The 17525-nt window shown below is 45.2% G+C and overlaps 1 protein-coding gene across 1 annotated transcript in view; it reads left to right on the forward strand.

Moving 5' to 3' along the window:
• Positions 1-5696: 5696 nt before the first annotated feature.
• IFNGR1 (interferon gamma receptor 1) overlaps positions 5697-17525 on the forward strand; it is a 31202-nt gene continuing 19373 nt past the window's right edge. The window contains exon 1 of the mRNA XM_075554482.1: positions 5697-5863. Coding sequence (XP_075410597.1) covers positions 5776-5863 — 88 coding nt within the window. The 5' untranslated portion in view covers positions 5697-5775. The remainder of the gene's footprint in view (positions 5864-17525) is intronic.

The following is a 17525-nucleotide window of genomic DNA, read 5'->3' on the forward strand; positions in this document are numbered from 1 at the left end:
ATTGCGCTTACCAAACCCATGATGAGTTGTGGGGCTGGTCTCCCCCACAGTCAGGCAGATCCCCTTGAAAGTCACTGTTTTGACTAGACTATTTCTCTTTTAAAGCACCTGAAACAAATGAATGGCTGTCGTCACTGACTGATCACAGAGACATTTTTAAATGCATTTTGTATGGCATAAACCAGTACATGGGAACCCCGGTAGCAATCACCTTTTTTTTTAACTTACCCTTGTATATTCTAGACAATAGTTGCAATGGCAAATTCAAAGTTACATAAGGGGTGATATGGTGTCAGGAGACCTGGTGGTGTAGTGAGTTAAGTGTTGACTTGCTAGCCTAAAGAGCAGTAGTTTGAGCCCACCAGGTGTTCGGAAGGGAGAAAGGTGAGGCAGTCTTCTGAGAAACCCTATGGGGCAGTTCTACTCTATCCTGTAGCGTTATTGAGTTGGAATTGACTTAATGACAGTACGTAGTATGGTGGCATGGGTAGAGTGGGAGAGGAAGGCATTATTGGCTATAATTTATAGGATATATAGGAGAATTCAGGTCTATATACGTCAGAACGACATGCTTTTTGAACTGTATATATCAGAACTATATACTTCAGCCCTACTTTCTGCAACCTCTTCCCTGTTTAGGGAAACTAGAGAAATTTCTGCTCCAAAGAAAAGAGGAAGGAAATGTGCAATGCCAAGAATCACAAGCGCAGAGCTTCATCCTGTAAACCCAGTCTCTGTTTTGATTAAACTACTTACGTACGTTGGCCTCATGGGTCTGCTTAGCTGTTTAATGTGCCCCTCAAAATGTAGCCTTGCTCCTGAGCAGCACTTCAGTTACCCCCATCTTTAAAGTGATCCAGTCCTTATCCAGCCCCACTCCCCACCAGAACCTTTCTCTTAGTTTAAAAAGCAGAGGGGAGTGGGACACTCTCCAGCCGTTGTTATTAAGGGCCATTGAGTGGATTCTGACTCGTCGTGGCCATGTGACAAAGCAGAACTGTCCCAGAGGGTTTTCCTGGCTAGAACTTTTCTAGCAGCGGAGGGCTTGGCCTTTCTGCCACAGAGTTGCTAAATGAACCTGAACTCAACCTTGTGGCCAACAGCCCAGTGCACTATCATTGGACCCCTGGGATTCCGCTCCAGTCGTTAGTTAGGTCTCAATTTTTATGAGAAAATTGGAACTGTTGGTATGGTTGCATCCGATTTAATATATTGGCATTTAAAACATACTTTATTGATCTTCCCTTGACCTCTCTGACTAGGCTCCTTCTCCCCAACTTCACCATGCTAATTTCCCCTTACCCTTCAGGCCACAACATAATTGCCTGACTGAAACTTAAATAATATCCTTAAATCATTGGCTAAATCGGGTCCCTCATTTATACCAGCTGATCTCCTGTTTACACAATTTTAGTAATTCTTTGTACAATCACTTGTTTAATGCTTATCTCTCTTAGTATTCTGTAAACTCTATGATGCGAGGGACCATATTTGTCTTTGTCAGGCCGGTATTTCAGTGCCCAGCAGGGTCCAACACACACAATAATAGTTGGTGAATTAATAAGTATCTTTGGTTTCCAAACAACTAGCACAGTGCCTCGGAAGCCTGGGTATTGTGGGAGCCTCTGTGATTGGCTATGTCAGCTCAGACCCCTTTTAGGGGTAGGAGATTTCTCCCCATCCCCTCTCTGCTGCTGGGAATGTTAATGATAGCGGCGACTCTCCACTGTCCTTTCTATCTGGAGAGATGTCTCCACTAAACGAACGAGCTCAGACCATGTCTACTTTCAGGAGCAGTTTGTATTCAATGACTAATTAAATCCAGGACTTTTAGACGCAGCCCCTCAACCCGACTCAAAACCAGTAACCGTGGAGTCCATTCTGACAGATGACAATACCATGTTCGTCAGGGTAGAACTGTGTTCCATAGGGTTTTCAAAGGCTGATATTTTGGGAATAGACATCTTTTCATTGACTCAGATCTCTAACCCTCTGGATATTATCTGAATGCATTCACTATGGCATCACCCAGGGACTGCCATCCCAATTTTAAAACCAAACTAAACTAAACCATCAATTCTGACTCAGGCCATCCTAGCTCTAGCGCTCCCCATGGGCATTGAGGAAGCCTTGTTGGGATGGAGTAGCATACCAACTTCTTCTCCCTCTGCTAAATCCTGCTTCTGCCGCTTCCCTTTCACAGTTGTGGATGCCAAGAGCAATCTCTCCTGATGTTTTGCATTTCATCTTTCACCTCAAAATTCCTAGGTAGAAACCCAACCTGTAGGTCACTGGTTGTGGTAATTATATAATCTGTTGTCAATTTGAGAGGATTAAGATTGAAGGGGCGGGGTCTAGCCTGTCAATCAGGTCATAACCAATGAGGCTTCCGTGTGGGCATGGCTTTCTCCTGAGGATTCTGGGAGCTCCTGTATTCCTCCTTGGAGGCGGGAGACACTCTCTCTTGGGTTCAGTCCCTTGGAGACATTCTTGTTGACTAGCCACATGGAGACAGGTTGAAGGCAGCCAGAACCTTGGAGCTGGAGAAGCCACATGGAGACCTGTTCTAGCACTGAGATGCTTACAACACCACAGGATCCACAATATTTCCCACCCACTGGTGTGTGATCTTCCTGCATTCGGTATCATTGCATGTGTTTCATGAGTCTGAAGAGGACTTTATAGATTGGTATCAGACATATGAACTAATATTGGACTTATGGACTTGATCTAGACTGGGCTAAGATGTTTTCTTAATATTCAATTACTCTTGTATATAAAGCTTTTCCCTATACACATGAGTCTCCTTGGATTTGTTTCTCTAGACTCCCTAGAATAACACAGAATAACACACTGGTGGACCAGAGGTTGGCTACAAAAGGGTTGGCTGCTAAGAATGGTGGTTTGAAACCACTGGTCACTCCATAAGAGAAAAAAAATGATAGTTTGCTTCTGTAAAAATGTATAGCCTTGGTAACTCAATGAGGACTAGTTCTATTCTGCCCTATAGGGGCCGTATAAGTCTTGCAGCAAAGGTATTTTGGTTTAGTTGTTAATCCAGCATGTGATAGGGAGGACCCCTAGAGCATAGTGGTTAGGCAGTAGGCTGCTAACTGCAAGGTCAGCAGTTCGAAGCCACGCCCAAGGGAGAGAAATGGGGCTTTCTACTCATAAAGAGTTAGACTTGGAAACCCACAGGGGTAGTTTTTCTCTGTCCTATAGGGTCATTAGGAGTCAGAATTAACCCAGTAGCAATGAGTTTGGCTTAGTTCAGTTTTGAATGTGTGATGTGTACTTCAAAAATGCTTATTGAACTGAATTAAATATGGTCTGTCATAATAAACTACTAAGCAGCAAAAACCAGTTCTTATCTTTGCAGACTTAACAATGTCCAGAAGGTACCTTGCACACATTGGGCAATGTGAAGACATCAAATGAAATGTTACTCAGAACCTAGGATAAATTAAGTCAAAGTATTCCTGTATAAAGTGTGTGCAGTAAATGGCACGGGGGCCATGTCTGACCTCTCTGGCTTCCCTAGTGCCATAAGGTAGGGGCTAGACATGGCTCCACCTGCTATCCTTCTCGACATATTCCAACAGCAAGGGTTTCTTCCATGGCACTTTGCTAGGGTGTTGCATTTGAACATTTGTTGAAATGGCCACACAGAACTCAAAAGAAAACTCACAAGTAAGAGGGTTTATTGGGGAAGTTCAGAGGTTACCACAAATCATGATCAGCAAACAGTAAGGATCCAGGCATTGGTCCACAGCAACGCCTTTCCTCAGCCAGCAGCCACATCTCTCTCTGGCCATTCTCTCAGCTACATGGGCCCTTGGCATTTGCCTGTCTGGGTCAGGAAGTCAGCCTGCCAGTTCTGACTCCCAGTCCCATAGTGTTGGGCCAGATGAGAAGGTACCCATAGTTTCCACGTGGTTTCTCACGGTCTCTGGTGCACCTGGTCTTGGCGGCCTCCACTATGACAGAGGTCTTGGATGTACTTTTGCAAATGGTCATGAGCTCGTTCTGTGTCCCAGATGGTTCTTACTACTGAGGAATGGTTTTCCTGGAGGTGTAGTTGGTCTTTTAGCTGACTGTACCGCCAAGGAAAACCAAGAACGGTGCCCTAAGTTCCACCCTGTACTGGTCTTAAAGATGCCCCCAAGGAAACGCAGGGTGTGACTCAGTTTCTAAGGTCAAGGCTTCACTACCATCAAGTCAATTCTGACTCAGAGTGACCCCCTAGAACAGGGTAGAATGGTCCTGTAGGTTTCTGAGATTGTAACTCTTTATGGGAGTAGAAAGCCTCATCTTTCTCTCCAGGGGCATCTGCTTGTCTCAAACTGCTGACCTTGTGGCTAGCAGCCCAGCATGTAACCATCATGCTACCAGAGCTTAACCCCAGTGGGAAGGTTAGGACTTAACCCCACCTGAATCCTTAACAGAGAGCTCCCTCCAAAATGGTACCCAAGGCACAGGCATAGAATCCAGAACGCACGTGAAAGTGGGACATTGACTAAGGAAGACTGAAGAAGAATGGAAACCTTTGAATTGTGGAGCTGGAGATTACTGAAAGTTCCACGGACTGCTAAAGGACAAACGGATCTGTGTGGGAAGAAGCACCGCCAGAGAACTCGAGGCAAAGATGTAAGGCTTTGTCTTACATGTGTTGCACATGTTATCAGGAGAGAAGGACATCATGCTCAGTGGTGGAGCAGCAGGGAAAAGCAGGAAGGCTCTGGGCAAGATTGCATTGACTCAGTGGCTGCATCTATGGCCGCAGGCATAGGAACAAGTGAGAGAATGGCGCGGGACTGGGAAGTGTTTCCTTCTGTTGTGCACAGAGGAGTCGCTCTGGGTCCGAACAGATCTATGGTACCGAACACGAAATAAGGAAGTCAGCCTGGTTCTGTCCTAAGATAAGGAACTGTAACCTCAGGACACTATAAAAACGCAAGACACTAAGAATCTGCTGAAGTTTACTTCCTGCTTGTTCCTCACAAATCCGTGTCTTCCCAAATAATGACCACAGATTTCGGGCACTGACTCGCGGCACCCGTGTCTGCACCCTGGATTCGCAGGACTTTTTCTTCACCTCTCCGCTTCCGCTGCCGCACCCACTGTTCTTGGCCGCCTCGCATCACTTCTCAGCACTCGCCCCAGTTCCTGATGCACGCCCCGCCTCTAGGCGTTCACTTCACGTCAAATCCACGCCGGCCTCCAAGCGCCCCACCCCAACCCCCGCACCCCGCCGCCCCGTCTCTAACGCCTACACGCCTTTCTACTCCGCCCGCGCCCCGCCCCCACTGCCCGCGCCCCGCCCCCACTGCCCGCGCCCCGCCCCCACTGCCCGCGCCCCGCCCCCACTGCCGCGCCTCTCAACTCCGGCCCCGCCCCGCCTCCACGCCGTCGCCACGCCTCCACGCCTGCGCCTCCCTACTGCGTCCTCTACCTCGCCTACGCCCGACGTGCACTCCCGCGCCTCGCCTCCACGGCCCAGGGCCAACTACTCCGCCCTCGCCCCGCCCTCGCGCCGCCTCCATCTCACGCTCCTGTTTCGGCTGGTCTCCGCGCCCTAGCCCCGCCTCCGCGCCCTAGCCCCGCCTCCGCGCCCTAGCCCCGCCTCCGCGCCCTAGCCCCGCCTCCGCGCCCGTCCCTTCGCGCTAGCGGGAGTCGAAGTCCTGAGGGAGGAAGTGACGCGAGGTCTGGACCGAGGCCCGGACCGCTGGGACTCTGGCAGTCGCTCGGAGCCGCACCCCGAGTCGGCCGGGAGGCATGGCTCCCTTCCTACTTCTCTTTGTCCTCGTCCTGCAGGCCCCGAGAGGAACTGAGACGGGCACTGCGGAACCGGAGCCGTCCTCGGGTACTGTCTCGCGGCGAGGCCGCAGCTCGGAGTGCACGGGAGGGGCACGGGAGGAGCCGTCCGGGCCGGGAAGTCCCTCCCGCGGGTCCGCGCCGGGTCCCCGACTGCGCCCGGCCCGGATCCCCGGTGTCGGGCCCGCGCGGGGGGCTGTCGGGGAGGCAGCGGCGGGGTTCAGCGGCTCCTGCGTTTTAGGTCCCCGTCTGTGTTGTTTTCCGCTATTGCCAAAACAGCAGCATCCACCACGCTGCTCTGTGCCCCGTTCTTTTAGCCCGGCTTTCAGTCCGCCTCGGACCCCGAGGTCACAGCCACTTCGGCTATTACCAAATCAAAGTCGTTGCCGGTTCACAGCGACCGTGTCGGGCAGAGGAGCGCTACCGCTTTGGGTTTCTGAGGTGGTAAATCTTTAGGGGAGCAGGAAGCCTCACCTTTCTCCTGCAGAGGTGTTGGTGGTTTCCGACTGCTGGTCTTGTGGTTAGCAGCCCCAAGTGTAACCACCACTCCACCGCGCTCCTGGAGGGTCATTAAGCAGCAGCTGTGTGTACCCATTGAAGTCTGGACCTGGTGAAGCTAGGGGCGCTTCCCACCGCCCCCTACTCCCCCACTTCCCTGCGTGCGTGTCGGCTTATTCAAACCCCTAGGGAAGGAAGGCAGCGGAGAATAAGCTTTTCTAGCTCAACGCGATGCAATCAATAAACCTTTTCTCTGAGGGATAAACCCCTGGTGACCGCTGTTGGGAGCTTTGGACTGCTAACCACGCGGACGGTGGTTCAAACCCACCAGCCCCGCATAGAAGACAGCTGTGCCTACCTCTGGGAAGCTGTAGGGGGTCGTTAGGAGTTGGAAGGGTGCCCTGGTGGCATAGTGGCTTACACAGTGGGCAGTTTGAAACCACCAGCCGCTCAACTGGAAAAAGATGAGGCTTTATAGATTCCCAGCCTCGAAAACCCACAGGAGAAGTTCTACTCTGCCCAGGAGGGTCGCTGTGAAGTCGGAATCCATTCGATGGCAATGAAAATGAGTTGGAATCCACTGGGAGGCTGTGGGTGTGACTTGGGGTTATGGGCAACCCCTGTCGTTTTGAGTGCCGCCTTCATTGTCCAGTGCTACAGGGCAGGAAGGGGTGGGGAGTGGTTTCAAATCGCTCAGCTGCCTGTGATGAACTCTCACATTCCTACGAGAGCTGCCGCCGCCTGATTTCATTTCCAGCTTCTTGCTTAAAAGTAAATTAAAACAGATAAAGATGTAGTCATTCCCTGGGACGTATGTCAGGTGTAGGAATACAAAAGTGGTAGTTACTGTACCGTTTCTGCTTTCAAGGATGCTGACGATAATAACAAACATCGAAGCACATTTCAATTTTATTTTTCCTAATTTTGTAACCACTCAGACCAGAGCTCAGATCTGATGGGTAAGGAAACTGGATGGTTTTCATGCTATAATCTTCCTCTGTTTGTTTCTCCTTTACTTGCCGAGCATGAAACCCACAATGGAAAGCATACAAACTAGAGTTGCTGGGCCTGTCTCCCCAGAGCAGCGACTGATGGCAGTAAGATTTCCCTTCCTTGTGGTTCAGTTTGCCCCCCCCCCCCCACCACCACTCTATCTCGGTAAACTGCCAGGGCTCCTTAGGTCAATGAGTAGGGACCAGTGGAAGAAAGATGAGGCTTTCTGCACCAGTAAAGGTTTATCGCCCCAGAAACCTCTGCATGGGATTGCTGTGTGTTGGAATCCACTCACTGGCATTGTTTTGTTGTTGTTGTTCTGTTCTGTTTTCCATGTTAACAAAATCACAAGGGAAGACTGGCTTGGCTGGTTTGGGCATTGTTGCAGCAGCTCAGAGTGCAGTTCCTGGAAGAAGTGCGCTGTTGCTGAGACAGGTGTTGAGTCATATGCCCACTCTTTTGTGCTGAACTCTGTGGATATTTTAGGAGGGGGATTTTATACTCTAGCGGTTGACCATTTGGAAAACGCCTCATATTACAAAATAGTTGGGAGGGAGACTCAAGGCAAGGAGAGTGGGTCGGGAGAGGAGTGGAGAGGTGGCAGCTTCCAGGAAGAGGACCGGTTCAAGCAGTAGTTGGATGGCAGAGTCAGCAGGATTTGGTGTTGACAGCATTAAATCCCATGTGGGGTTCTTTGGAGGTCAGGACCATTGTGAATTATGGGGTCCTGTGTAGGTGCACAATTAGCACGCCTGCGAAGCCTGCCCTGGGAATAGCATGGCCTGCCTGCCTCCTAGGGGAAAATCTACACAGTCTCCTATTGTGTAGTAGTTTATAAACATGGAAGTGTTCGAAGTACTCCTTCCCACTCAGGGTGGCTTTTCCAGTGGATCTTTCTAGATTTTGTTTTAAAGTTAGTTTAAAATGCAAAATCTGCAAAGAATAGGAGGAAACCATCCAGTAACAGCAGCTTCTGCCTCTTGCTGGCCTCCCATCTCACCAATGCCAGGCACTCAGGCATGCGCAGCAGGTCCACTCCTGTTCTACGGTGGTTTGGCTCTGTGGTGGGAAGTGCCTGAGTTTAGGATGGTGCTCTGGGAAGTGAGTAAATGTTCTTATATTCTTTGGATTCTACTTTTTTTGAGAGAGAGATTAAAAATGTATTGAAGAAATACATTTTATTTCTATTTCTTGTACAGGGTATGATCATCATCTTATTAATTTTATTCTGATGCATATCCCATAAGACCAGTGGTTCTCAACCTTCCTAATGCCATGACCCTTTAATACAGTTCCTCATGTTGTAGTGACTCTCAATCATAAAATTATTTCATTGCTACTTGTTAACTGCAATTTTGCTACTGTTATGAATCATAATATAAATATCTGCTATGCAGGGTATATTTTCATTGTTACAAATTGAACATAATTAAAGCATAGTGATTAATCACAAAACAATATGTCATTATATATTGTGAAATATTTATTTCTAATGACAAAATTGTATCTTGAAGCATGGTGTAGTATGGGTAACAGTCTTCATACCTGGTACTTGTAGGTAGGTGTATCTGCATGTGGGAGGACCCTCCTGGAGATGGATAGAGGAGCGGTGTCTCGGTTCCTAAGACCATTGGAAATATGTGTTTTCCGATGGCCCCCAGAGACCCCTGTGAAAGGGTCCTTCTGTCCCCCCCAAAGGGGTCACAACCCACAAGTTGAGAACCACTGCATAAGATTGATTTGAGCTTTCTATAAAATAAAATGAGAAAATAACCATTTTTAAATTAATTACCTTACAAAACTTGGCAGCACACATGATTCATGTAGTTGTCTTACAGACAAATGAAAATTTAATTCTCCCATTTTATTGGGCAAAGAATCAATTAAATGAATTCCTGGCAGGAAGGATGGTGGTCAAAACATTGGGTATCAGTGTCAGTTGGTACCTTTATTTGAAGACATTTTTCAGGTTGTACAATGGTCATCTCAACCTTGTGACAGAACAATGAAATCTGTCCGAATTATATGAAGCAGATGCTTGTGCAGTTATCAGAAAGCTCTAATTCTGATTTATACCTTGAGTTCTTTTACTAGACAACTGTCATGGATTGCACTGTAGCTGCCCCCCCCCCCCCTTTGTCAGAATGGCTGGACCATGAGTCTCAGAGGTCTGACAGTTATATAATGATACAGTCAATCTCAGTTATGTGATCTGATGAGACCGTTGTAAGGGAATGGCCTTAACTAGTCTTCTCTCATTACCTCTCTGGTTTCTAATTTCCATTGCATTGGCTACAAGGCACTCACAGACAAAATTCATGATTAGAGGTTGGATTAAGGAAGTTAACAAATTGAAGTGCTAGTGAGAAATACTCATGGTTGAGATATTTATCACGATGTGTTAACAAAGTTTCAGGTCTGCTAATACATACCCAGAGGGCCATATAAACTGCTGTAAGCCTCAACCTGAAAACATTCCTCTCAAGGTCCGGGGGTTAGCAAACCCAGCTCCCTGACTTACGTAGCCAAAGGCACCCTATTCTACTAATCCTCAGGGCAAAGGCACTCAGCTCCACTTTCATGGGTCAGCAAGTCCAACTTCCTCAATCAAGGGGCCAGAGGCACCCCACTCTGCAAGCCAGCCACTCACACAAAAGTACTCATCTTAACTTGTTCCATGGGTTGAGAAGTTAGTTCATGACCCTGTTCCATGCTCTGACTCCTGATTCTGTTGCTGCTCCTCTGATGGAATAACTGTTATCTGGACCCAGGAAGTTTGTAGGAATATTGGGGCCAGAGAACATGCTCCCCTCAGGTTCTTGCTAATATTGAGAGCCCTTTTCCTGCTTCTCAGAGGGCTCATTTTATACACGGCAGGGTGGCAGTCCAAGGAATCCTGCTCAGAGTTACTCACGGGTGAATCCTATCAGTACTTTCCCCATGCAGGGAAAGAGGTCCTTTGGTGGGAGTTGAGAGTCTGGCAAGAAGAACCACATTAAGTAATTCCTGCAGGTGGGCTGCAATACCTTAATCAGATCACAACCCTGATCCAGTGCAAGAAGGTTTCTCTGAGAAGTGGCCTATTTCATTTTTGATCTTATAAGAGAAAAAAGAAGCTAGCAGAGGAAAGGACCCTGCTACCACCACGACAGAGGAGCTGCATCATTTAGACTTGGGGGTCTCTGTGCTGAGAAACTCCTAGACCTAGGGCAAGATCCAGACAGAGTTTTCCAAAGAATGCTGAGACCTCAAATGTTGAAATGAGCAGAGAACCTTTGTGTTAGTCTGGGTACTTTAGAGAAGCAAATCCACAGAAACTCATATGTATAAGAGTTTTATATAAAGAGTAAGTGCATATCAAGAAAACATCCCAGCCCAGTGCTGCCCAAGCCCACAAGTCCAACATCAACCCATTAACCCATATGTCCAACACCAATCCACAAAGTCCTCCTCCATCTCACAAAACAAACAATATGATCCGACTGCAGGAGGAAAGCCGGGTCAGTTAATGTATAGGTATCTCAGCGCTGGCAGGGGTCTCCACACAGCTGCTCCAGCACCCAGGGCTGCATTGGGGCCGGTCCATGTGGCTTCTCCTCAGGGATGCCTTGCAGGAAGTGAGCTTTGCCAGTTGAATCAGGGAACTGGCTGGGGCAGCTGCACCCTGGTCCGACCATCACAAAGCAAGAGACCCAAGGACTAGAAAGGCGAGACTCACTGAGACATTTATCTATCTGCCCTTCAATTAACCCCACATGTGTTTATCCGCCGGGTTGGCACAACAAACTAACTCAACCTTCCCCAGAACCAACACAGAAAGTCTTTCCGCAGAGCTTGTACCCTGAATTGACCGTTAGTCTTCTAAACTGTAATAGAATAAATGTGTTTGTTAAAGCCATCTACCTGTGATATTTCTGTTTAGCAGCACTAGATAACTGAGACAACTACTATCAACAGATGGGCAGTTTTGCTTAGCTCAAAACAACAGGAAAAGTTACTTCTCATTGGCAAAATAATATTATCTCTCACATTGGAGGTTATGGTGATTCAAGGAAGTAACTGATGAGAAGTTTAAACAGGGAGGTTAAAAAAATAAAATAAAATAAAGTTTAAACAATGAAATGTCCCATAATAATTTAATATGCAATAAAAGGATTTTTTTAAAAGCTGATGCCATAAAAAAGAATATAATATGTGTTAGATCATTCATTGATTTTCATCTTTATTTTAACACATATCTTTTGAAAATATTAAATTGTTTTATACATGAGAAATTATGTTGGCTTAAAACAAAAACACCGCACATCAATGTAAGACTTTAAAATCAGTTCAACTTCCAACTTCATGTCCCATCTTTTTCCTGTTTTTCACATACTGAAAGACAGATGAAGAAACAGTGATAAAAACCTGGATGTCAGGCCAGGGATGGGGGCGAACACATCTTTATTAAACAAGTCCTACTTGGTATTTGTGAAAGATTTGGGGGTTTTAGTTCATCGCAAGTTCAGTATAAACCACTATTAGTATGCCCATCTTTGTGAAAAAGGAGGAAGAAGTGTATTTTTCTCCTATCGGTTGCGTTACATCTGCGCTCCACATTTTAAGAGAGAGAATAATGATACAGCAGAATAGGCCTGTAAAACATCAGAGGAGGGCACTGTAGGGGAGGTGAGGCTCTGTTCCTGCTGAGGAACTTTTATGTCAGAGGTAAAGCAGATGCATATTGTACGTGACCTCACCTGAGGCTGTGGTTCTGGAACAACCATTTCCTGAAAGCACACGCATGTGTAATAGAAGGAAGTAAAAAACATGAGACATTTTTTCATAGTTTGATGGTGCCGTATGTCTGATTCCTTTCAGCACTAAAATGTTAACGTGCTTCAATTGAAGATACTTACGAACACCTGAAACACCATGTGTAAGAATTCTTAATTCATCTTAAGTCTTTATTTATCTGAACTTTGAAGGGAAGCTGGTACTTGGCTTAAGATGAGACAGCATTAAGAAAAATGACTGATCAGCTCTGTAAAATCTGTCCAGTGGATAGGTTGGGGTCTGTCACGTCCCCCCAAAATAATTTGTCAACTGGGCTGAGGCATGATTCTCCTTGGGAGTTTTGTAATGATAGTTTAGCAGTATGATGTAATTAGCAGTCTATGATGTAGATACATAGGAAGTGATGCCATCAGCATATGACTTGTAAGAGGGCAAGGGTGGGATGTAACTCCCTTTCTCTGGTCACAGCCCTGTGTGATTTAAGTGGAGTTTCCCCCTATATCACCATTTAGCTCTCTTTTATTGTATCTTCTTTGTTTGGGTTATCAACCTTCCCAGGAAACGGCTTTAATCAGAATGTCTGCCCCACCACCTCCATTGCAAGTTAGGAAAAATTAGTCCTCTTAGCCATGTTTGGTTTTGTTAAATCCTTAGTTCTAGGGAGATTCTTGGAAGCAGATATTAACCTTGGTAAAATTTACTCTGGGTACTATGCTGGCAGTGTACCATGTGATTATGAAACTGTTTCAAAAAGCAAAACGATCATATTGGATATTTTCACAAGATGGGAAAATTGAACAGATTATTTTATGCGATACTTTATTGAGATCTATACTTCAGTTCCATAGACAATATTCATTTTTGGTTTCTACATACATATATTTACATGAAGTAAATTTATAATTGATTATTAATAGGAAGCCTGCTGGCATAGTGGTTATGCGTTAGGCTGCTAACCACAAGATCAGCAGTTCAAAACCATCAGCTGCTCTGTGGGAGAAAGATGGGGCTTTCTACCCTGTAAGGAGTTTCAGTCTGGGAAACACAGGGGTGGTTCTACTCTACCATATAGGGTTGCTATGAATTGGCATCAACTCGATGGCAGTGAATTTGACTTATGATAAACTTTAATTATTTTGATCTGTGTATGCAACAGTTTACTCCTAAGGATACACACTTGTGAAGTTTAATGAGAAAAGGGCTTATTTATTCTATGACTTTTGACAAAGACAACCAACTGAGGCAGATTCTAATAACCTCATGGTTTCTGTTCTGGTTGTAGTAAAACCACAGGTTACATCCTTTGGTGTAAATATTCAAAAGTTTTTCTTTTGATCTTGTGGAAAATTCTGTCCACTATAATTCATTGAAACCGCACCCTCCTACCACTAGTCTGCCCTGATTGCTTTGAAAGCTGTAATATAAATTGCCCTGGTGTGGGCTAACCATGTCAGGCTTTTACTTCACTTATGGGGCACATGATTTGGTTTACATCGAAAAGTAGTGCCGCACAAGTCACGTGCTTGTAGTTTTAGCATGATTCAGTAACCCTTTGCTAAATATGAATGGACCTCATTGGCTATTCATTGGGAGAGTCTTTTCCTTAAATCTTTAAAAATACTTAGATTGAGTATATACAGTTAGCAAGTCATTCTTGTTGGGATCCTAAAATAAACAAGTGGACAAGAGGTAGTCCCTGAGATCTGAAGGAAGGGGATCTTTGTTCATAAGAAAAGGCAACCTGTGGACTCCTCCCTTCAGCACCATGGAAAGTAAGAGAAATCCGATGAACTGGGCAAGGGTGGGGGTGGGGGGGTGGAGGGGGCGGGGGCTTGGTTAAGATTTACAAACTGAGGGTGAAGGTGCCACTTGGTTTCTTCCTGCTTCTTAATTCTTAAATGCCAGAGGCAAGAGATTAATTTGGGAATGGACAGTCCACCTGTGAACTAATCTTCAGGACTTAATGGTTTGAAAAATCAGCCTCTCTACATTCAAAAGATGCCAGCATGAAAGCATGACTTCTAAGGGAAGTTCAAATTGATTAGGAGCGTTCTTATACCTTTCTTTCTTAATATGCTTCACAATTCTATTTGTATGTGGAATGTTTTACTCCCAATGTTGAATTGAAGCTGAGGAAGATGTGACTTTTATCTGAAACTGTGCAATGTAAACTCTTTTAGAGTAGGTCATTTCGGGAAGTGAAGGTACAAAAATGTCACCGAAAAAGGAATCCTATGAAGGTTAGTGAGCCTGCTATGAAAATACTCCATAAAAATACTCACTGCCATCATTTCAGATTCTTAGCGATCCTATAAGACATGGTAGAACTCCTGTGGGTTTCCAACACTGTAATTCTTTTTTTTTTTAATCATTTTATTAGGGACTCATACAACTCTTATCACAATCCATACATACATCAATTGTGTAAAGCACATTTGTACATTCATTGCCCTCATCATTCTCAAAACATTTGCTCTCCACCTAAGCCCCTGGCATCAGCTCCTCATTCTTCCCCTTCCCTCCCCGCTCCCTGCTCAAGAACCCTTGATAATTTAGAAATTATTATTTTGTCATATCTTACACTGTCTAATATCTCCCTTTCACCCACTTTTCTGTTGTCCATCCCCCAGGAAGGAGGTTATATGTAGATCCTTGTAATCGGTCCCCCTTTTCCAACCCACCCTCCCTCCACCCTCCCAGTATCGCCACTCTCACCACTGGTCCTGAAGGGATCATCCTTCCTTCATTCCCTGTGTTTCCAGTTCCTATCTGTACCAGTGTACATCCTCTGGTCTAGCCAGATTTTTAAGGTAGAATTGGGATCATGATAGTTGTGGGGGAAGGGATGGAGGAAGCATTTAGGAACTAGAGGAAAGTAGTATGTTTCATCGTTGCTACACTGTACCCTGAGTGGCTCGTCTCCTCCCTGTGATCCTCCTGTAAGGGGATGTCCAATTGCCTGCAGATGGGCTTTGGGTCTCCATTCCGCATTCCCCCTTATTCACAATGTTATGATTTTTTGTTCTTTGATGCCTGATAACTGATCCCTTCGGCACCTCATGATCACACAGTCTGGTGTGCTTCTTCCATGTGGGCTTTGTTGCTTCTGAGCTAGATGGCCACTTGCTTACCTTCAAGCCTTTAAGACCCCAGATGCTATAGCTTTTGTTAGCTGGGAACCGTCAGCTTCACCACGTTTGCTTATGGACCCACTTTGTCTTCAGCGATTGTGTCAGGAAGGTGAGCATCATGAAATGCCAGTTTAATAGAAGAAAGTATTCTTGCATTGACAGAGTACTTGAGTGGAGGCCCAATATCCATCTGCTACCTGAATACTAAACCTATACATATGTGCACATAGATCTATTTCCACATCCTCATATATAAGTATATTTGATATGTAGATGCCTTTATTTAGACACACTGTAATTCTTTAGGAAAGTAGAAAACCTCTTGTTTCTCCTGAAGAGCAGCTGGTGGTTTCGAACTGCTGACCTTGAGGGTTAGTATCCTAACACGTAAGCACTAAGCCACTAGGGCTCCAGCAGTGTTATAGGAAGATTGTAAATAAAAAGATTACAGGTATCTGCTCACTGACTGTGGAAAAGGCAAATTAGTAATATTTGAATTTATGAAACACCATCCTTGCTCCACATTCTCAGGCTTTTGACAAAAATCTTTACACCGTTTGGCAGATAATATGGAAGTTACGTGTTTTAGCAGTAACCAAAGAAATTCATTGGGGAGAATATCACAAAATATATTGCTAATACTGAATAAATGTGTTTTGTAAATATAGAATATAAAACATTCTGTAATTGGGTTTCTTTTCTATATCATGAAAAAAACTAACCCACAATTATGAACACAGAAAGCCAGGTTTCTCAACTTAAATTATTGACATTGGGGGCTGGATCATTCTTTGTCTTTCAGCCTCTGTTGTCAATGTTCAAATTTTCTCTCTGACCTCTTCCCCTAGTTGCGGCAACTAAAAATAAGTATAGACATTGTCAAATGCCTCCCAGGAGACCAAACTTCTTCCTGCTCAGAACCACTGACAGAAAGGAAAATGTAATCCGAAAAAATAAATGAAAAAGAAACCAGAAATTGCCCATAACACATGTATTAGATGATTGCAATTTAAAGCAATGTACCAGTTTGGGCTCAAATATTAAAATTTTTGCTTTAGAAAGCAACATAGGTGTTACCTTCAACGGGAAACACTTTAACAACGCACTTGTCATGTGTGTATATGAATGTGAATGGCACATCTAACTACATAGAACTACTTAGTAATATGACCAGGAACGATTTCAGACGATTTTTTTCCGTTCACTTCACTGGCTTGTTAATGAGTCTACTTTTTGGTTCGTGAACTACCACCACCCCATACTTGGGAAACACCACAGCAGGTTCGTGTGAAAATCTCTCCTTGACTTTTTATAATAGTGGGTTCCTGTTTGCCCCTTGGGGGTGGACTCATTTCACTGAGCATGCTGTCCTCCGGGTTCTTCCATGCAATGAGTGTTTTCATAGATGTATCAGTGTCCTTTAATGTTGCATAGTATCTGATTGTGTGAGTATCAAAATTCATTCATTCTGCTGCTGCTGCTGCTGCTGCTGCCAGGCAGTTCGCAGCTTCCATCTCTTTGCTATTGTAACTAGAGCCGTGAGGAACGTGGGCATTGCTGTCAGGACACTCATCTGCCTCGGGTATGAACCAACGAGAACTCCTGCTGCTCTTCCCGCTGCTGCACCACGGTACGCCCAGTGTAGGAGGGATCTGGTTTCTTGCCAGCATTTGGTGGTGGTCTGCCTTCCTTCCTTCATTCCCTGGAGCTTTACTTATGCTGGGTGAGATAACTCATTGTTGTTTTGACTTGCTTCTCAAATTGGCGAGGATTGTGAGCGCTTCTTCATATGTTTTTTGGCCACCTAACTGTCTTTTATGGTGAAGTGTCTGTTCATGTCCTCTACTCATTTTTAAAAATTGAATTGTCCTGTAGTTGAGGTGTTGGCTTTTTCTGCACACTTTAGAAAGTATCCCCTTGTTTGGCATACCTTTGCAAAGATTTCCCCCCAATCTTGGGGTTCTCGTTTTCTTTCTTGTTACACAGGTTCTGGTTTTAAGAGGTCCCAGTCATCTATTTTATCTTCTTCTGTTTCTGTGTTTTCATTTGTCTGATAGCATATTGATGTCATGGATTAGGACTGACAGCGGACACGGAATAAAACAATGTCTGGTCCTGCGCCGTCCTCACAGCGGTCATATTTGAGCCTACTGTTGTCAGCCACTATGTCATTACATCTCCTTGAGGGTTGACCTGTTTTCCGTTGACCCTTGACTTTATGAAAGGAACCCTGGATTTTGTAGTGGGTTACACATTAGGTTGCAGGTCAGCAGTTTGAAACCACCAACTACTCTGCAGAAAAGAAGATGAGGC

Source organism: Tenrec ecaudatus, chromosome 7, assembly GCF_050624435.1.
Source record: "Tenrec ecaudatus isolate mTenEca1 chromosome 7, mTenEca1.hap1, whole genome shotgun sequence".
Taxonomy (NCBI): Eukaryota; Metazoa; Chordata; class Mammalia; order Afrosoricida; family Tenrecidae; genus Tenrec; species Tenrec ecaudatus.